The sequence below is a fragment of the Giraffa tippelskirchi genome, chromosome 2 (genome assembly GCF_054371585.1).
Source record: "Giraffa tippelskirchi isolate mGirTip1 chromosome 2, T2T-mGirTip1v1.2.pri, whole genome shotgun sequence".
NCBI classification, from domain to species: domain Eukaryota; kingdom Metazoa; phylum Chordata; class Mammalia; order Artiodactyla; family Giraffidae; genus Giraffa; species Giraffa tippelskirchi.
The window spans coordinates 194126382-194149249 of NC_137276.1; the positions used below are offsets into that span (position 1 = coordinate 194126382).

Below are 22868 nucleotides of genomic sequence, written 5' to 3' on the forward strand. Positions count from 1 at the left end.
AATAAGAAACTTATTTTGCTAGAACTAGAAATACTGCTGCCTAAGAAGTTAGTCTCAGAATAACAATCAGTTCTTACAGAAAAGGGAAAAAAAAGCCTCAGAGAATCTGTATATTTGATAAGGAGAAACATGATAAGAGGGCCAGGAAATGTGCATTTATAAAGGTTCAAAGCACCAACATTATGGATAGAATGTATTTCTAAACATTTTATGCCTAAAAACATATATTACTATTAATTTAACTACAAAAGGCCAAGGAAAAGACAGTAGATTTATTATATAGAACAAACACCATCTGCAGCATCTTAAATCATTACTATAGAAACACTTCTAGGAAAAAAATACACCTGAAAAGTTCTGAAATGCCACAGTATTAACTAAATAGGATTCCAATCAGATCCAGCGAAAGTGACTTCATTATTATTTAAATGTTAACATGCAGAGAGACTAGAAAAAGAAATATAATGCTACATGCATGTGTTATCAATGTAATGGCTCACAAAAGGCATATCTCCAATTTCAAGTCGTCCATGATTTTTTCAATTTTGCAACATACATTGGGCCCCAGGCTTTACCCTTATCTGGAATCACCAAGAGCCCACATTCCTGGCCAGTGGGAGCAAATGTGAAGTCTTGGGAGCAAGTCCTTGCCATTTCCTTAATGTTCACAGGCATGATATTACTGTTGGAGTTTAAAACTTCACTGATCACATCTTGATTTTCTGCCTTGGAAAGTGTGCACGTAGAGTATACAAGCAGCCCTCCAGGACGTAAGGCCTTAATTGCAGACCTGTGTGTAATCAGGAAAATGCAGATTGATTAGATACATTAACAAAGAACTATGGAGGCTGAGGGCAAGAAAGCTTATGTACTTAAAATTAATCGTACTCTGACTCTGACTGTAATAACTTTGGGTGTATAGCCTTACAAATGGCCTTACAACTATTCCTTTCTAATATATCCCTGAGTGACTACAAAAATGATAATCAGACCAATCCACATGGGGAAGACAGAGAATGAGTTTGAGTACTTTCTTGTTTTGTTCTTCTAAGGACAGGAGGATGGAGGTAGAGTATGGAGTAACTCGTTTTCTTGGAATATACTAAGTGGTACTAATGGATAAATATCAATAACCTCAGATATGCAGATGACACCACCCTTATGGCAGAAAGCAAAGAAGAACTAAAGAGCCTGTTGATGAAAGTGAAAGAGGAGAGTGAAAAAGTTGGCTTAAAGCTCAACATTCAGAAAACTAAGATCATGGCATCCGATCCCATCACTTCATGGCAAATAGATGGGGAAACAGTGGACACAATGTCAGACTTTATTTTCAGAGGCTCCAAAATCACTGCAGATGGTGATTGCATCCATGAAATTAAAAGATGCTTACTCCTTGGAAGGAAAGTTATGACCAACCTAGATAGCATATTAAAAAGCAGAGACATTACTTTGCCAACAAAGGTCCATCTAGCCAACGCTATGGTTTTTCCAGTGGTCACGTATGGATGTGAGAGTTGGACTATAAACAAAGCTGAGCACCGAAGAATTGATGCTTTTGAACTGTGGTGTTGGAGAAGACTCTTGAGAGTCCCTTGGACTGCACGGAGATCCAAACAGTCCATCCTAAAGGAGATCAGTCCTGAATATTCAATGGAAGGACTGACACTGAAGCTGAAACTCCAATACTTTGGACCCCTGATGCGAAGAACTGACTCATTGGAAAAGACCCTGATGCTGGGAAAGATTGAAGGTGGGAGGAGAAGGGAACGACAGAGGATGAGATGGTTGGATGGCATCACCAACTCGATGGACATGAGTTTGAGGAGGCTCCAGGAGTTGGTGATGGACAGGGAGGCCTGGCGTGCTGCAATTCATGGGGTTGCAAAGAGTCAGACACTGAACTAAGCGGAGTGACTGAACTGAGATGAACTGAACTGAACTAATGGGTAGGTGGAATGCAGCACCTGAATGTCAGGAAAGTGGTTAGGGCTCAGCAATAGATGAAGTTATGGGAACAAACAGGATTTCCCAGGAAAAGAACAAGAGAAAAAAGTGGACTGAAGACAGACATCAAGAGAATACCTTGTATTCTTGGTATTCTTGATGAGAATACCTTTGCATCAAGAGAATGCAAAGAAATCAGAACTTAGAAAAAAATTTAGAAGGCTTCTCCAGCTGAACATGTAGCTTCAGGGAAAAGATGGGAAGGAAGGTTTTCTCCCCATACTAAGGGGAAGATTTGAACATCTATGCAGGATGCAGATCCAGGAGAACAGACCCAAGACTTCAGGCTGCAAATAGAGGAGACAGCTTCAGAAAAGATGGATTCCAGCTCTTCATCCGAAACAACAAGGGAGAATGAACTGGGAACTGGGATGTTCTAAGGTAAATGGAAGTTCATGATAGACCGTCTTGATAAGAGTGGAGTAGGAAGCAAAGTCATCTACTGAGAGAGAAAACTAGAAAAGTTTTAGCCCTGCTGCTGTGGTTATAACCCCAGAGAAGTTACTAATCAAGAACTTCTCTCCACTGGATTCAAGAGCACAGACAGATCCATCTCACACCTATATTTAAACAACTAGAGCACATCCCAATAATGGAAGCTTCTAATGAAGACCCACATTATGCCTGCAATGCAGGAGACCTGGGTTCAGTCCCTGGGCTGGGAAGACACCCTGGAGAAGGGAATGGCTACCCACTCCAGTATTCTGGCCTGGAGAATTCCATGGACTGTATAGTCATCGGGTCGCAAAGGGCCGGACACAATTGAGCAACTTTCACTTTCACAGTGCTTTTTCGCTCAGTCATGTCTGACTCTTTGCAACCCCATGGACTGTAGCCCTCCAAGCTCCTCTGTCCTTGGGGACTCTCCAGGTGAGAGTACTGGAGTGGATTGCCATGTCCTCCTCCAGGGGATCTTCCCAACCCAGGTATCGAACCTAGGTCTCCCAAATTGCAGGTGAATTCTTTACCATCTGAGCCACCAGAGAAGCCCTCACTTTCACAGAGCACATCCCAATAACTGGGGTTTCTAATGAAGATCCACATTATGAAAGTAAGTTCAAATTCTGTTTTCTATATTCAATTATTAAAGGATTGAAAAATTCTAACTCAAGACAAGCAAACTGATGACAAGATTTTCCCCCTCTCTCCTTTAGACATCCTTAAATATAATGTGTTGAAAAATGTACTAACTCAAAACAATAAAGTAAAAAGGACTGATAAGCTCATTAACTAACAGTGAATTTCAGCACTTTTCTGAAATATGATATGTAGATAGAGGAGTAGTAGTGAATGAAGAGAGTAGAGAGAGAACTACAGCCACAGAGGGCATAATTTGACCTGTCAAACTACAGAGGAAAAGCACACAAAATGTTATAGGAGTAACAAGTGAAAACAAAGATATTAATTCAAAGCTATATATAATAAACTACAGATTTCAGACTCCTATTTATGGCAAGTCGGACAGCCAGGTAAAAAGCTGGAAGGTTTTTTTTTAATTGAAGTATAACTGATTTACAACACTGCGTTCATTTCTGCTGTATAGCAAAGTGATTCCGTTATACATTCTTTTCCATTATGGCTTACCATAGGATATTGAATATAGTTCCCTGTGCTATACAGTAAGACCTTGTTGTTTATCCATTCCATGTATAATAGGTTGCACCTGCTAACCCCAAACTCCCAATCTATCCCTCCCCCACCTCCCCACCCCCTTGGCAATCACAAATTTTTTCTCTATGTCTGTGAGTCTGTTTCTGTTTTACAGATTAAGTCTGTTTCTGTTTTCTCATTTGTGTCATATTTTAGATTCCATATATGTGATATCATGGTATTTGTCTTTCTCTTTCTGACTTACTTCACTTAGTATGATAATATCTAGCTTCATCCATGTTGTCACAAAAGGCATCATTCCATTTCTTTTCATGGCTGAGTAGCATTCCATTATATATATGTACCACATCTTCTTTATCCATTCATCTGTCAATGGACATTTATGTTGTTTCCATGTCTTGGCTATTGTGAATAGCACTGCTATGAACATGGGGGTGCACATATCCCTTAGAATTACAGTTTTCTCAGGATATATGCCCAGGAGTGGGACTGCTGAATCATGGCAATTCTATTTTTAGCTTTTTGAGGAACCTCCATACTGTTTTCCATAGTGACGACACCAACTTTCATTCCCATCAACACTGACAGAGTTCCCTTTTTTCCACATCCTCTCCAACATTTGGTATTTGTGGACTTTTTATTGATGGGCATTCTGACTGGTGTGAGGTGACACCTCATTGTAGTTTTGATTTGCATTTCTCTAATAAATAGTGATGTTGAGCATCTTTTCATGTTCCTATTGGCCATTTGTAAGCCTTCTTTGGAGAAATGTCTATTTAGGTCTTCTGCCCATTTTCTCGGAGAAAGCACTGGCAACCTACTCCAGTACTCTTGCCTGGAGAATCCCATGGCAGGAGGAGCCTGGTGGGCTGTAGTCCATGGGGTGGCTGAGAGTCAGACATGACTGAGCGACTTCACTTTCACTTTTCACTTTCATGCATTGGAGAAGGAAATGGCAACCCACTCCAGTGTTCTTGCCTGGAGAATCCCAGGGATGGGGGAGCCTGGTGGCTGCCATCTATGGGGTCGCACAGATTGGACAAGACTGAAGCGACTTAGCAGCAGCAGCAGCAGCAGCCGCCCATTTTCTGACTGGGCTGTCCATTTTTCTGTTGTTGTTGTTGTTGAATTGCATGAGCAGTTGTATATTTGTATATTTTGGATATTAAACCCTTGCCAGTTGCATTGTTTACAAATATTTTCTCCCATTATGTAGGTTGTCTTTTGTTTTGTTTATGGTTTCCTTTGCTGTGCAAAAACTTTTAAGTTGATTAGGTCCCATTTGTTTATTTTTGCTTTTATTTCTATTGCCTTGGGAGACTGACCTAAGAAAATATTGGTCCAATTTATGTCAGAGAATGTTTTACCTATGTTCTCTTCTAGGAGTTTTATGGTGTCATACGGCTAATAGAGTTTTGCCAAGAGAACGCACTGGTCATAGCAAACACCCTCTTCCAACAACACAAGAGAAGACTCTACACATGGACATCACCAGATGGTCAATACCAAAATCAGATTGATTATATTCTTTGGACATGAGTTTGGGTAAACTCCAGGAGTTGGTTATGGACAGGGAGGCCTGGCGTGCTGCGGGCCATGGGGTCACAAGCAGTCAGACACGACTGAGTGACTGAACTGAACTGAACTGAATGGTGTCATGTCTCACATTTAAGTCTTTAAGAATTTTAAATTTATTTTCGTGTATGGTGTGAGGGAGAGTTTTAACTTCATTGATTTACATGCAACTGTCCAACTTTCCCAACACCACCTGCTGAAGAGACTATAGTTTTTCCACTATATATTCTTGTCTTCTTTGTTGAAGATTCATTGTCCATAGGTGTGTGGGTTTATTTCTGGCTCTCAATTCTGTTCCCTTGATCCATGTCTGTTTCTGTGCCAACACCACACCATTTTGATTACTGAAGCTCCGCAGTATTGTCTGAGGTCTTGGAAGGTTATGTTTGCTTTGTTTTTGTTCCTTAAGATTCCTTTCATAATTCTGGGTCTTTTATGGTTCCATATAAATTTTTGGAACATTTTTTCTATTCCTGTGAAAAATGTCACAGATAATTTGATAGGGATTATATTAAAACTATAGATGGCTTTGGGTGGTATGGCCAATTTAACAATATTAATTCTTCCACTCCAAGAGCATGGGATATCTTTCCATTTCTTTGAATCATCTCCCATTTCCTTATTTAATGTTTTATATAGTTCTTAAAATATAAGTGTTTCATTTCTTTAGGTTTATTTCTAAGTATTTTGTGAGGGGTGTGATTTTACAAGGTATTTTTTGGTTTTTGGTGTTTTTTTTTTTACATTTCCTTTCTGACATTTCATTGTTACTATAAATAAATGCAATTAAATTATGTATGTTGATCTTGTTTCCTGCTACATTGCTGAAGTCATTTATCAGTGCTAGTAATTTTTGTGTGGAATATTTACAGTTTCTACATATAGTATCATGCTATCTGCATATGATGACAATTTTATCTCTTCCCTAAAAGCTAGAAAACGTTTAATTTAAGAAAGTTGAATACTTATTTAGGAAGACCTAAGGCACTCCCTCAACAGTGGCCACAGGACTGGAAAAGGTCAGTTTTCATTTCAATCCCAAAGAAAGGCAATGCCAAAGAATGTTCAAGTTACCGCACAATTGCACTCATCTCACATGCTAGAAAAAAAATGTTCAAAATTCTCCAAGCTAGGCTTCAAGGGTACGTGAACTAAGAACTTCCAGATGTTCCAGCTGGATTTAGAAAAGGCAGAGGAACCAGAGATCAAATTTCCAAATTCTGCTGGATCATTGAAAAAGCAAGAGAGTTCCAGGAAAACATCTACTTCTGCTTTATTAACTCTGCCAAAGCCTTTGACTGTGTGGATCAAAACTGTGGAAAATTCTGAAAGAGATGGGAATACCATACCACCTTATTTGCCTCCTGAGAAACCTGCATCCAAGTCAAGAAGCAACAGTTAACCAGACATGGAAAAACGGACTGGTTCCAAATTGGGAAAGAAGTACATCAAGGCTGTATATTGTCACCTTGCTTATTTAACTTATATGCAGAGTACATTATGCAAAATGCCAGACTGGATGAAGCAAAAGCTGGAATCAAGATTGCAGGGAGAAACAATAACTTCAGATACACAGACACCACCCTTATGGCAGAAAGTGAAGAGGAACTAAAGAGCCTCTTGATGAAAGTGAAAGAGGACAGTGTAAAAGTTGGCTTGGACTCAACATTCAAAAACCTAAGACCATGGCATCCGGTCCCATCACTTCATGGCAAATAGATGGGAAAACAATGGACAAAGTGACAAGACTTTATTTTCTTGGGCTCCAAAATCACTGCAGATGGTGGCTGCAGCTAAAAATTAAAAGATGCTTGCTCCTTGGAAGAAAAGTTATGACCAACCTAGACAGCATATGAAAAAGCAGAGACATTACTTTGCCAACAAAGGTCCGTCTACTCAAAGCTATGGTTTTTCCAGTAGTCATGTACGGATGTGAGAATTGGACCATAAAGAAAGCTAAGCACCACAGAACTGATATTTTTGAACTGTGATGTTGGAGAAGACTATTGAGAGTCCCTTCAATAGCAAGGAGATCAAACCAGTCAATCCTAAAGGAAGTCAGTCCTGAATATGCATTGGAAGGACTGATGCTGAAGCTGAAGCTCCAATACTTTGCCCACCTGATGCAAAGAACTGACACACTAGAAAAGACCCTGATGCTGGGAAAGAATGAGGCAGGAAGAGAAGGGAATGACAGAGGATAAGATGGTTGGATGGCATCACCAAGTCAATGGACATGAGTTTCAGTAAGCTCTGGGAGTTGATGATGGACAGGGAAGCCTGGCACGCTGTAGTCCACAGGGTCGCAAAGAGTCAAACATGACTGAGTAACTGAACTGAACTGAAGGCACCCCATAAACCAAAGCCCTCTGCATTCACCAAATCATAAAGTCACATCACCAGGCCAAAATATCACCCCTTAAAAAAACCTCCACGTACTTTATTTTCCCATTATTAAATGAAAATGTACAGCTCAGTTCAGTTCATTCGCTCAGTCGTGTCCGACTCTTTGCGACCCCATGAATCACAGCACGCCAGGCCTCCCTGTCCATCAGCAACTCCCAGAGTTTACCCAAACTCATGTCCATCGAGTCAGTGATGCCATCCAGCCCTCTCATCCTCTGTCGTCCCCTTCTCCTCCTGCCCACAATCCTTCCCAGCAGTTGGGATGACAGGTCCATAAATCAAGGCAAATTGGAAGTGGTCAAACAGGAGATGGCAAGAGTGAATGTCGACATTCTACGAATCAGCGAACTAAGATGGACTGGAATGGGTGAATTTAACTCAGATGACCATTATATCTACTACTGTGGGCAGGAATCCCTTAGAAGAAATGGAGTAGCCATCATGGTCAACAAAAGAGTCCGAAATGCAGTACTTGGATGCAATCTGAAAAACGACAGAATGATCTCTGTTCATGTCCAAGGCAAACCATTCAATATCATGGTAATCCAAGCCTATGCCCCAACCAGTAATGCTGAAGAAGCTGAAGTTGAACGGTTCTATGAAGACCTACAAGACCTTTTAGAACTAACACCCAAAAAAGATGTCCTTTTTATTATAAGGGACTGGAATGCAAAAGTAGGAAGTCAAGAAACACCTGGAGTAACAGGCAAATTTGGCCTTGGAGTACAGAATGAAGCAGGGCAAAGGCTAATAGAATTTTGCCAAGAGAATGCACTGGTCATAGCAAACACTCTCTTCCAACAACCCAAGAGAAGACACTACATGTGGACATCACCAGATGGTCAACACCGAAATCAGACTGATTATATTCTTTGCGGCCAAAGATGGAGAAGTTCTATACAGTCAGCAAAAACAAAACCAGGAGCAGACTGTGGCTCAGATCATGAACTCCTTATTGCTAAATTTAGACTTAAATTGAAGAAAGTAGGGAAAACCACTAGACCATTCAGGTATGAACTAAATCAAATCCCTTACGGTGGAAGTGAGAAATAGATTTAAGGGGCTAGATCTGATAGAAAGAGTGCCTGATGACTATGGAGGTTTGTGACACTGTACAGGAGACAGGGATCAAGACCATCCCCATGGAAAAGAAATGCAAAAAAGCAAAATGACTGTCTGAGTAGGCCTTACAAATAGCAGTGAAAAAAAGAGATGCAAAAAGCAAAGGAGAAAAGGAAAGTTATACCCATTTGAATGCAGAGTTCCAAAGATAGCAAGGAGAGATAAAAAAGCCTTCCTCAGCAATCAATGCGAAGAAATAGAGGAAAACAACAGAATGGGAAAGACTAGAGATCTCTTCAAGAAAATTAGAGATACCAAAGGAACATTTCATGCAAAGATAGGCTCGATAAAGGACAGAAATGGTATGGACCTAACAGAAGCAGAAGATATTAAGAAGAGGTGGCAAGAATACACAGAAGAACTGTACAAAAAAGATCTTCACGACCCAGATAATCATGATGTTGTGATCACTCACACTCACCTAGAGCCAGACATCCTGGAATGTGAAGTCAAGTGGGCCTTAGGAAGCATCACTACCAACAAAGCTAGTGGAGGTGATGGAATTCCAGCTGAGCTATCTCAAATCCTGAAAGATGATGCTGTGAAAGTGCTGCACTCAATATGCCAGCCAATTTTGAAAATTCAGCAGTGGCCACGGGACTGGGAAAGGTCAGTTTTCATTCCAATCCCAAAGAAAGGCAATGCCAAAGAATGCTGAAACTGCCACACAATTGCACTCATCTCACACGCTAGCAAAGTAATGCTCAAAATTCTCCAAGCCAGGTTTCAGCAATACGTGAACCGTGAACTTCCAGATGTTCAAGGTGGTTTTAGAAAAGGCAGAGGAACCAGAGATCAAATTGCCAACATCCACTGGATCATGGAAAAGCAAGAGAGTTCCAGAAAAACATTTATTTCTGCTTTATTGACTATGCCAAAGCCTTTGACTGTGTGGATCACAAGAAACTGTCAAGAATTCTGAAAGAGACAGGAATACCAGGCCACCTGACTTGTTTCTTGAGAAACCTGTATGCAGGTCAGGAAGCAATAGTTAGAATTGGACATGGAACAACAGACTGGTTCCAAATAGGAAAAGGAGTACGTCAGAGCTATATATTGTCACCCTGCTTATTTAACTTATATGCAGAGTACATCATGAGACACACTGGGCTGGAAGAAGCACAAGCTGGAATGAAGATTGCCGGGAGAAATATCAATAACCTCAGATATGCAGATGACACCACCCTTATGGCAGAAAGTGAAGAGTATCTAAAATGCCTCTTGATGAAAGTGAAAGAGGACAGTGAAAAAGGTGGCTTAAAGCTCAACATTCAGAAAACTAAGATCATGGCATCTGGTCCCATCACTTCATGGCAGATGGATCGGGAAACAGTGAAAACAGTGGCTGACTTTATTTTTCTGGGCTCCAAAATCATTGCAGATGGTGATTGCAGCCATGAAATTAAAAGACACTTACTCCTTGGAAGGAAAGTTATGACCAACCTAGACAGCATATTAAAAAGTAGAGTCATTACTTTGGCAACAAAGGTCCATCTAGTCAAGGCCATGGTTTTTCCAGTAGTCATGTATGGATGTGAGAGTTGGACGGTGAAAAAGGCTGAGCGCCGAAGAATTGATGTTTTTTAACTGTGGTGTTGGAGAAGACTGTTGAGAGCCCCTTGGACTGCAAGGAGATCCAACCAGTCCATACTAAAGGTGATCAGTCCTGGGTGTTCATTGGAAGGACTGATGTTGAAGCTGAAACTCCAATACTTTGGCACCTCATGTGAAAAGTTGACTCACTGGAAAAAATGTACAATGATGGATAATTAAGAGAAATGCTTATGCAGTATGAGATGAAGAATAAAGCAAATAGTGGAGTGGGGTGGGATGTGGGAGGGAGTCTCAAGAAGGAGGGACATACGTATACCTACAGCTGATCCAGGTTGACGCATGGCAGAAATCAACACAATATTGTAATTATCCTTCAACTAAAAATAAATGAATTAAGAAAAAAAGAATAAAAGAAACAAACAAAAAATGGCCTATGAAGAAACAGAAATTGAGACAACAAAAGAGACATATTAATAACAAGACCTAACAAATGCAGAATGGTCAGCAAAAATACAGCACCCACAAAAACAATAAGAGAATGCCATGAAACTGATGAAGAAGAGAGCTCTTAGGAATTAAATACATGTTATCAAAGTAAAGGATGTTTTAAAGGAGTATTGGGAAATTATGGTTGAAAAATCTTCCAAAAAAGTCTAACAATCGATTGACTGCAAATGAGACAGGAAAGACAAATCAAGTAGGTCTGAATTTCAATTAATAGTAGTACTGGAAAGAGCAGAGAACTGGGGGAGGGAGGCTTGAATTAGTGCAGTGATAAGAAAAGAATTTTCTAGAGATGAAAAGAAGTGTTCAGATTAAACTAACTCATCAAAAGGCTAGAATATTCATTATTATTTATTCAGCATCTATTAAGGTGCTGGGCATTGTTCTAGATGTTGGATATACATTAAAACACAACAAAAACAACAACAAAAACCTTCACGTTCACGAAGCTTACATTCCAACTGGAGGAGATAGACTATAAAAAGTAAGTCTCTCGTGGACTGAATTGTGTCCCCTTAAAATTCATGTGTTGAAACCCTAACCCCTAGTATCTTACAATGTGACTGTATTGGAGATAATATCTTTAAAGATGTAACTGAGTTAAAATGAGGTCATTATGGCAGGCTCTAATCCAATATGTCCAGTGTCCTTATAAGAAGAAGTTTGGACACAGAATCACAGAAGGAAGACCAAGTGGAGACACAGGGAGAAGACTGTTATCCAAGCAGAGAGACTTCAGAAGAAACCAACCCTAAGGACTCTTTGCTCTCAGACTTCTAGCTTTCAGAACTGTGAGAAATTTCTATTGTTTAAAGCCATGCAGTCTGTGGTACTCTGTTTCGGTAGTCCTAGAAAACTAATACAAAGGATTTATACATATATGCACATATATATCAACACATACACACATAATTATATATACACATACTCACATACATAGATATGTATGTATGTGTGTTTGTTTGCATGTGTGTTTTTCCCTTGCCAAGCAATCCTCCAGTTCTCTGCAAACATCGACTTCATGTCCTACAATTTAATTCAATTCTAACACTATGCACCTGGTCCCATAAGACTGTCCTTCGAATGCCAACTGCAAGTTCAAGTCTCTGGCACTTCTGACACACTGGCTATAAAATGGGGGCTCCCACAACCCTCTCCTTACCTTAAATAATTTTCTAGAATGGCTCTCCTACTATGTTGCTGCTGCTGCTAAGTCGCTTCAGTCGTGTCCGACTCTGTGCGACCCCATAGACGGCAGCCCACCAGGTTCCGCCGTCCCTGGGATTCTCCAGGCAAGAATACTGGAGTGGGTTGCCATTTCCTTCTCCAGTGCATGAAAGGGAAAAGTGAAAGTGAAGTTGCTCAGTCGTGTCCGACTCTTAGCGACCCCATGGACTGTAGCCTACCAGGCTCCTCCGTCCATGGGATTTTCCAGGCAAGAGTACTGGAGTGGGGTGCCATTGCCTTCTCCGCTCCTACCATGTTACTGATTTATTATTAAAAGATACAATTCAGGAACAGCCAGGTGGAAGAGACTCACAGGGAAAAATCTGGGAGAGGCAAGCAGAGCCTCCATGCCCTCTCCAAGCACACTACCCTCCCAGCACCTCCTCTCCATCCTGAAAGCCCTCCAAATCTCTTCAGTGATGGGCTTTTATAGAGCCTTCATTAAACATGTACAGTTGATTAAATCATTGGCCACTATGATTGAACTCAATCTCTAGCCCCTCTCCCCTCTTTAAAAGGGGTGGGGGTGGCGCTGAAAGTTCCAATCTCTAATCACATAGTCAGTTTCCCTGGCAACTGGTCCTCTATCCTTAGGGGCTGCACAAAAGCCACTTCATTAATGTAAACTAAGGTATGGCTGAAATGGGTTTGTTATGAATAACAATACCCTTACCAAAGCCAGGTATTATAACAAGATGTTCCTATCACTCTCATCACTTAGGAAATTACAAGGGTTTTAGGAGCTCTGGCCTGAAACCAGGAACAAAGATGAAGTACATATCCATAGTATCACAGTTTGCATATATTTTTAACATAGTGATAGGTTCTATGAAGAAAATTAAATCAAGGTAAGATTTAATTTTCAAGGTAAGAAGATTGACTTCTCTGGTGGCTCAGATGGTAAAGCATCTGCCTACAATGTGGGAGACCTGGGTTCAATCCTTGGATTGGGAAGATCTCCTGGAGGAGGAAATGGCAACCCACTCCAGTATTCCTGCCTAGAAAATCCCATGGATGGAGGAAGCTGGTAGGCTATATAGTCCATGGGGTCTCAAAGAGTTGGACATGACTGAGAGACTTCACTTTCTTTTTTCAAGAGGATTAGGAGTACTTAGATGGTATCAGAGAATGAAATTTTAAGTAGGATAATTAGAAAAGGGTGACACTTCAGGAAGGGACATCTGAACAAAGACCTGAGGAGATAAGGAAGTGGGCCATTTTGATATTTGAGGGAAGAGCATTCTGCACAGCTGGAATAGCCAGTGCAGAGACCCTCAGACATGTGTGGGGAAGAAGGAGGCCAGCGTGGCTGTAACACAGGGAGGAAAGAGGAGGAAGGATGAGATCAGAGAGAGCCAAGAGGAGATGGTGCAGAGGGTTCTACATAACACAGTCAAAATGCCAATCTTATTATGAATGAAAAACATACACACTTAAATGCATTACTGTTAAATTTCAGAACTTTGAGGACAAAGGAAAAATGCTAAATACCTACAGAGAGAAAAACTGGTTACCTCTAATGGTCCAGGAATCATACTGGCATCTGTGGAGTAGCGCACTCCAAATCCTGGGGAAAAAGCAGTTTAAAGTGGGTGCTATTTTTTGCCATACTGTCAAATTAATATACAGGAGGGAGAAAGAAGCTTTCAGCTATCTGATGACTCAGAAATTGTATGTCTAGCAAAATGAGGAAGTAAATCAACAAAGAGGAGAAAGGTGACACAGAAATCAGTGAACGCCACAGCAGAGAACAGTGAAGGGAGTGAAGTTCCAGAATGATACCTGCACGGGAACCCTTGGAGAGTAACTGCTCCAGATTAAAGGAGAGGGAGACTCCAGGGAGAAGTGAGAAGGGAGAAAGGAAATGGAATCACTGGGAAAACACTGAAGATCTGGTACATGTACCTGGGGTGGTGGGGATGGGGTGGGGAGAGAGAGAGGGAGGGAGAAGAAGAGAAAGAGGGAAGTAGGGGAGAAGGAGATGAAGGGGAAGAGAGAGAGTCTATTCACCTGACTGTAAGAAAATTTTCTTCACAGTGTCACTCTGATTACAACATTAGACCAACACAGATGGAAATTTAATTCTAACATATTAGTCCATTCTGTGGTGAACAATATCTACAATATTAAGCAATTTATATCATTGGCCCTCAATGTTCAGAATCACTCCATAGATTGATCCTGGCAATGTTTCAAAATAGATTATAGAATCTCAGAAAGAATACTGTCAACCTTGACAACATAAACATAAAGGTGCAGGTGTAAGACACTGGGAAGTGGAAGGGAGAAATGAAAGACATGGTGGGGGTGTACATGTTCCTGTATTACAAAAAGAGAAACCAAGAGATAATGCCCTGATTATTTCAAAAAAGAATTAAAGCTCAAAGTGTGTTTAAAGATACTTTCCACCACCAGTAGAACAAGAAACGTAGATCTAAGTGTGCAATACTAAGTTTCTGAGCTCACCGAGCGAGAAAGTGTAATAGGGTGAGAATACAGGTTGCAGAATGGTGTGACGAGGTGAGGGAGGTATAAGTGAGAAAAGCCCCAGCAAGAAGTCAGTGCAGGTACACCTTGGAGATACTACAGGTTTGGTTCCAGACCACAAGAAAGCAAATGTCGCAACAAAGCAAGTCACACATTTTTTGGTTTCCCAGTATGTATGAAAGCTACAAAAGCTAGACTGTAGTCAATTAATCTGGTCTGGCAGATGGCTCAAGAATCTGTCTGCCAGTGCAGGAGATGCAAGAGATTTGGGCTGATCCCTGGGTCAGAAAGATGCCCTAGAGGAGGGCATGGCAACCCACTCTAGTGTTCTTGCCTGGAGAATCCCCATGGATAAAGGAGCCTGGCAGGCTACAGTCCATGGGGTTGCAAAGAGCTGGACATGACTGAGTGACTGAGCATGCATATACATAGTCTATTAAGTGTGCAATAACATTATGTCTAAAAAACAACGTGTATACCTTAGTTAAAAAATACTGCTAAGAAATGCTAACCATCATCTCAGCCTTCAGCAAGTCATAATATTTTTGTAATAATAACATCAAAGATTACTGATCACAGAAACAAATATAATAACAATGAAAAGTTTGAAATATTGTGAGAATTTCCAAAAAGTGACAGAGACACATAAAGTGAACAAAGGCTGTTGGAAAAACGGTGCCACAAACTTTCAGTTTGTAAAAACAGAGTATCTGAGAGGCAATAAAATAAAATACTGTGGGTCTCTAAAGCTGATAGATGAAATAATAAAGGATAAACATAATTTAGACGTTTCATAGTGACTTGAAAAATAAATAAAGAAGAAATAATTAGAAGTAGTTGCCTCTGATGAGTAAGGCTAGAAGAGAGGGGAGTGTTATGGGTAAGTTACTTTTAAGTAAAAAGCTCATTTATATTTTTAATTTTTACCCATGCCATGTATTTCTACAATACAAATTAAAGGGAAACTATGACAGTAGGATAAATATCAGATTTTCCCATAGAGATCATTTATCTTTTTGTTTTTTTAATTTTGACTGTTAAGGGATTAACTCTCTGGAAAACTCATTCTCTCAGGAACAGATAACTAAAATTGTATGGTATCTCATATTTCTAGTCTTCTCATGGACCCATTTATTGATTAAAAAAAAATATTTGGGAGGTGACTACCACTATAGGCTTACTACTTAGTCTTCACTGTTTGTTGTTAGTTTCTAAAAAGTTTTTTTTAATCTGTCTTCTTGTCACTGCCCCCTAAATATTCTCCACAGAAACTTTTTTAAAAGGCTCAGATCTAGACATCAGAGATGTGAACTGTTAATGGGGTAACAGCCTCTGGGAGGAAGAATAATAGACCCCCAGGATGTCCATATCCTAATCCCCAGAACCTTTAAACATATCATATCACATGGCAAAAGGATACAAGCAGATATGATGGAATTAAGGATCCAAAATGGGAAGATTACACTGGATTATCTGAGTGAACCCAACATAATTATGAAGATCCTCATAAATAGAAAAGGGGAGTAGGTGAGTCAGAGAAAGAGAGGTGATAACTGAAGCTAAGTTTGGAGTGACAGGAATGCTAGCCAAAGACCAAGGATATGGGCTGAATCTAGAAACTGAAAAGGTAAGGAAATAATTCTGTCTTAGTCTTTTTGGGTTGCTGTAACAAAAATACCACAGACTTGGTGGTTTAAACAATAAACAGTTATTTCTCACAGTTCTGGAAGCTGGGAAGTCCAAGATTAAGGGGTTCAGCATCTGGTGAGGATATCTGCCCCCTTGTTCATAGATGGCCTTTGTGTCCACATTTGGTGGAAGGGGGTAGGGAGCACTCTGGGTTTCCTGTTACAAGGGCACTGATCCCTATTTTTGAGTGCTCCAACTTCATAACCTGATCACCTCCCAAAGGCCTGATGCAATCATACATAGGATTAGGATTTCAACATATGAATTTTGAGGGAAACAAACATTGTAGCACTCCCCTAGAACTTCAAAAAGAAACTGCAGCTCTGCTAACACCTTGATTTTGAACCTATGACCTTCAGAAGTATAAGATAAAAAATTTGTGCTATTTTAAGCCACTAAATTTGTGATAATTTGTTAATAGTAGCAATAGGAAACTAACACACCTGTTGATGACTTTTTAATATTTTTTTTTTTATAGTGACATACTAAGGCATCAGTGATAGGAAGAAAAAAGTGTTAGTCGCTCAGTTATGTCGACTCTTTGTAATCCCATGGACTGTAGCTTGCCAGCCTCCTCTGATGGAATTCTCCAAGCAAGAATACTGGAATGGGCTGCCATGCGCTCCTCCAGGGGACCTTCCTGACCCAGGGATCGAACCTGGGTCTCCCATATTATAGGCAGATTCTTTACCATCTGAACCACCAGTCCCACGGCATCAGTAGATTTTGCTACAATTGTGCAACAACTACACTCATTTTCATAGCATTAGGTATAAGATTGTTTTTTTTAAAAAAACTAGATTACTGTACAAGGGATATATACAATGTGAATGAAGGTATCTTTAAACTCCCATTAAAAGGATTTATTTTGATCCTAGTTCCACAGTTAGCAAAGCCAATGTCTAATCAAGTAAGCATGATTCTTTCTCATGACAGTTGTACAAAAGCACATAGAAGCCTCATCACTTACAAACAATATGTTCCTGCCTTGATGCAAATTTAAATTAATTTCTAGAATGTTGCCAACATTGGCTGATTCTTCTGCTTTGTTTTCGTTCCAGTTTTCATAATTTATCTTTCTAAAATTAGGTGGGTATAACTTAACTGGCCACATTAATTTCTTAACAAGGAAACTGTGTGTGGTAGCACAAAGGTTTTTTTATGAATTGGGCTAATCTAATGTCTCAGAGCAAAATGTTAGGAATTCCTTTCAAATGGCTGTTGCTGTTTTGCCACTGCTGATTGCTGTTTAAATACAATTTTTGTCCTTTTGCTTACAATAGTTACAGACCTCAAAAATGCCATAATTCTGTATTCAAAGATCAAGGAAAACAGGTAATATGAAAAAAGTCCGTATAGAGTTCATATAGCCAAAACTTTTCTATACTGGGAATTATTTTCTTTCATAGTGTCTAGGATAAATCATTTACTTCCATAATCAGTTACATGTATTTTGAAATAGCCTGTAAGAACCAAGCAGTTATACTAATTAATTAATCTGGATAGGTTTCATCCAAATCAAAAAGAGAAACCTTTTTAAAAGGCTTTTTAAAGACTGTCCTTTTTTAAAGGCCAGTTAGCAGGTATGAAAGAGGTGTTACTTCAAGAGAGAAAATGTGACAATCAGAATAGAAGATATGGCTTAGTAGGTCTTAACAAGCCCAGTAAGAAATTTTAAATTCTAAAAGGGAAAAAACATTTAGAAGTTAGAGAGATTTAAATAATACTAAAATTGAACTGGCAAAGTCATGGTAATGACCATATAAAAATGTAAGTCAGGACTAGAGAAGAAAAATAAGCAATGTTGGACCTGGGATCTGGTAGAAGGCAAAAGGTGGCTCTATGCTTGTGTAATTTCTGTGCCATGTAGTCTTTTTTTAATAAGAGGAAGTAAAACTAAACAACTAAGCAACATCCATTCTGGCATAATGGTATCCTCTGCTAACCTTTTCCGAATGAGCTATGTACCTTGACCTCTCAAAGACATGTTTCATGGCTTAACAAGATCCTGAATAATGGGATATTTTTCACTTGTGCTATAACGCTAACTATATTACATGAAATAATAGGTTAAATTAACCCGGGCTTTCGTTACTATAGACTTATAACTGATGGCAGAGAAACGGCCAACGGTGCTCTCTACTCATACTTATCAGTGGAAGGCAGAAAAAAAAGTCATGACTAGTTACAGAAGATGAGGCAAAGTATTATTTTGATCAGATGAGGTTAAAGGCTAACCTAATACTTTAAACTGAAATGGGAACTAGTAGACATTATCCTGTGTTTTATATATTATTCAGTACACAATGTCCAGCTCTAATGCAGAGCTGGAGGAAGTACTTCCAAAGGAAGCAGGATGGCCACATAATACAATCCCTCTATCGTTTCCCTGGAACACATATATTCCCCTCAGAAGTCTCCCACCTAAGTGCTGATCAGGCTTAATCCTACTTGCAATATGAAATAAGATTCTATCCCACAACTGTACTACAGGAAATAAAGCTGATCTTGATTAACAGTATAGAATAAAATAGTGGGAAATGCTTTTACCACAGTACTCCTAAGAGAAAAAGAATGATGGCTTTCTTGCCACAGAATGTACATCAGATACCCTGTTGCTTCATGGAAGATAATGGCTGTACACATTTTTCCACGTCTTTGGTTTTCTTTCGGTGTATTATGGTATTTGCTGAAATGCATTTTATACTTAAACCACCTAGTCAAAGCAAAATATATTCTTTAAAAAGAAACCATTAAATAGAACATAACGTTAAATGAAGTTTTTCCCATTTACAAACAGAAAACTTAATTGATCTTTGGCAGTTCAGAGAGTAGACCGAAATGGCACTTCAGATGTACTATCTCTTACACTCCATGGTGAAATTCAAAAAGCTCTGTAAACTACAGCTTTTTTCTTAAGTTGGTGGCAGATTAATTTGGTCTCAAAATTTGACCTAAATTGAAGTAAGGCTATTTATGGTCAAGACTGAGCCCATGTGGTATAACCACTCAAATGTTTTGGTGAAAACATACAAGTTTGATTACAGGGTGCTGCTCCAGACCCTATCAAGGAAGGTGGGTGACATGATGCAACAAATATGCACTATATCACTTTAAAAAAAAAAAAATCAGAATTCTGAAATACATCTGGCCTCAAAGATTTTTAATAAGATTTTTGGGCTTGTAGTTTAGTTTCAAGTGAGTCACAATGCAAAGCTAATCAGAATATTTTCTATACTGTAGCTATATGATAAACTAGACACAGAGTTATTTGTTGAAAGCTTAATTATTTTTTAAAATAAATCATTTAAATGCTAACTTTAAAAGGCACCAGAAAGGCAAATCTGCAATCTATATGCAGAATCCAACAGTATTTTCTTATTCTAATAGAAATTAAGGAAAAAAGCTGGATTATTTTGTGTTCTCTCAATACACCAATCACTCCCTCCCAAATGTGTTATGATTTACATGTTTGTATTTTTGCAAGAACACTTTACACAATCAATAACAAAGCCACTTTTTTTAGGAGTTCATTTTGTAATTTTTTTCAGTGATTTTCACTGAATTTCTCTGTCCTTGAAAGATCTGCTTAGAGAAAAACAGAGCACAAGCCCAGAGAGCCATTGATAATACTGGCTTAAAAACAAGGCGAGAACATGTTGCTTTCCCAGCAAAAAAAAAGAGAGACCACCTTTATACTTCTGGACTATCAACATGTAAAATATAATGACCAAAGAAATACAAAGAAAAATGATTACCTGATTTTAACATCTTGAAGAAAAAAAGTATTGCCTTAATGGAAAAATAAGTTTGATGACATTTAAAAACTAAAAACAAACAAAAAAACACCTGTAAGATATGTTGGAACCCTGACAGCCATCCACGTTTCAAAGGGAGGGTATTTCAACCAAACTTGAAAACATGACACAGGGCGTCCTATTTTTCCTCTGGCAAATCTGAGTATTAAAGAATGTTATTTTTACAAAGAGCTATTAAAACAATCTAAAACATTTTAAAAATATAAATTTCACTTTTCTGATCTACTCTTCTGGTCCTTGATTAGAAATGTGGCATTCTGCTGGAAGGGTCACTGTTAATTAGATCACTAACTGTTTTTTGTATTAAAAAAACTGAGCCCAAACTGCAGAAGAAAACAATGAGCACAACAATACTGCCATCTTTTGACCAGAGCAAAAAAAGTGATTTTTCTCCCCTTATACTAATTCCTTACGATTTACCATCAAGGGATAAACATATTTTTATATCTTCCTGTAATGCGTTTGAAGTTACAGGCACAGCGTCTCCTACCACAACTGCCGGTACAAAAGTAAAACAATTCTATATTCTTGAAAATTCAGATTACAGCTACACTCTACTGTGATTAATACATTTAGTACTCACATGTATATGTGCTCAGTCGTGTCTGACTCTTTGAGACTCTATATAGACTGTAGCCCGCCATGCTCCTCTGTCCATGGGATTTTCTGGAATTGAATCTGGTCTCTTAGGTCTCCTGCACTGGCAGGCAGATTCTTTACCACTATCGCCACCTGGGCAGCCCCTGTCCTTTCTATCACCATTAAAGAATCAGGTAATGGAGAAGCAATCAAGTGAAATAGACCTAAAAAATCCCTAAACTGACACAATATTAGCAAGACTGTTCCCTTCATCTTAGAAACTTCAGCATTAAACATTTTTTTTAACCAAGTTAGAATACAGTAATTTCAAAAACTTAAAAAAAAGTCAGTCTTGCAACTGGTCCCTTGTAAGCATTTAATATTCAAGTAGTGTTTCAGAAGTCCCATAAAAGTCTACTTTATGAGCCTACTTGCAACCTATGTGAAAAAGAAAAGCAGTTATCTAACTAGTAATGTGAAAAATATATAAAAACTACTGGTAGTCATTGTATTAGTAGTATCTTACTGCCCAAATGACAAAAACTAAATCCAAAACTAAAAAAGGTGAAATGCTTCCAGAGTACACATATTCCTCCATGAAGAAACTCTTACTCTTTCTTTAGGATAGAATATTCCTTCATTAATGGGAACATGGATTTGGTCCAAAAATCAGATGAGATGCTGATTCTTATGTTAACCAAATGAAGGACAAGTGACAAGCCCAATTAATAATGTTACCTTATGTTTATTGGATGCTTAACTTTAAAGAGCACTTCACACATGGAGTCTTAATAAAACCTTATGAAGTGTACAGGGTAAAGCGTCTGACCCAATTTATCAAATGGAGGGTCATGAAGACTCAGGGACTTGCCTGAAGTTATATAGCTAATTAATGTAGCACAAAGATGCCACCCTAATCTAATACTAGGAAAAGGACTGCAAGCTTTACCACTGCTATATACCTTGAAGCAAAGTATAATGATTGTTAAAATACATATGGAATCTGGGGCAGTAAGAAAGAGGATGCCACATGCATACATTTTATCATCCCAATGTCCCAAATACTCATTGAAGGTAAAGAATAAATATGGACTTTTAGACACTTTTAATAAAAAGGAACTAAGAATTAGTAGGTCTGAAGCTATGACCTGAGAATCCTGGTTACCTGTTTCTTTTATAGACCATACAACCTTCACCTATTAAAGTGTTATTGAACTGAATTTATGATGAGATCAATGAAAGCAAATACCTCCTTCTGGGACATAATTTGAACCTCTTCTCAGATTTACATCAAAATCCTCATCCTGAAGAATTTTAACAAATTAGATTTAATGGTTAGAACCTCACAGGCAGTTACTCCTTCATTAAAATTCCAAATCAGTTCAGTTCAGTTCAGTCGCTCAGTCATGTCCGACTCTTTTCGACCCCATGGACTGCAGCAAGCCAGGCTTCCCTGTCCATCACCAACTCCTGGAGCTTACTCAAACTCAAGTCCATCAAGTTGGTGATGCCATCCAACCATCTCATCCTCTGTCATCCCCTTCTCCTCCCGCCTTCAATCTTTCCCAGCATCAGGGTTTTTTCCAATGAGTCAGTTCTTTGTATCAGGTGGCCAAAGTTTTGGAGTTTCAGCTTCAGCATCAGTCCTTCCAATGAATATTCAGGACTGATTTCCTTTAGGATTGACTGATTGGATCTTCTTGCAGTCCAAGAATAATTTGGTAATTATTCCAAATTCCAAAGAATCTGGTAATTCCTTTAACCAAATTTTGTTTCCATAACTAACCAAATTTTGTTTCCATAACTAAATGGTAGACTAAAATGTGTTTTCCTCAGAAGTTTACTGATAAAATGAGTAAAAATGCACCACTGAAAAAGCAAGAGAGTTCCAGAAAAACATCTATTTCTGCTTTATTGACTATGTCAAAGCCTTTGACTGTGTGGATCACCAAAAACTGTGGACAATTCTGAAAGAGATGGGAATACCAGACCACCTGACCTGCCTCTTGAGAAATCTCTATGCAGGTGAGGAAGCAACAGTTAGAACTGGACATGGAACAACAGACTGGTTCCAAATAGGAAAAGGAGTACATCAAGGCTGTCACCGTACTTATTTAAGTTATATACAGAGTACATCATGAGAAACACCAGGCTGGATGAAGCCTAAGCTGGAATCAAGATTGCCAGGAGAAATATCAATAACCTCAGATATGCAGGTGACACCACTCTTATGGCAGAAAGTGAAGAAGAACTAAAGAGCCTGTTATGAAAGTGAAAGAGGAGAGTGAAAAA

General features: G+C 39.0%; 1 protein-coding gene across 2 annotated transcripts in view; it reads right to left on the reverse strand.

The window, feature by feature from the left end:
- Positions 1-252: 252 nt before the first annotated feature.
- Positions 253-22868, reverse strand: part of NSUN3 (NOP2/Sun RNA methyltransferase 3) — a 60962-nt gene continuing 38346 nt past the window's right edge. For both annotated transcript variants that reach the window (XM_081547601.1, XM_081547608.1), the window contains one exon: positions 253-790. In XM_081547601.1, coding sequence (XP_081403727.1) covers positions 520-790 — 271 coding nt within the window. In that variant the 3' untranslated portion in view covers positions 253-519. The remainder of the gene's footprint in view (positions 791-22868) is intronic.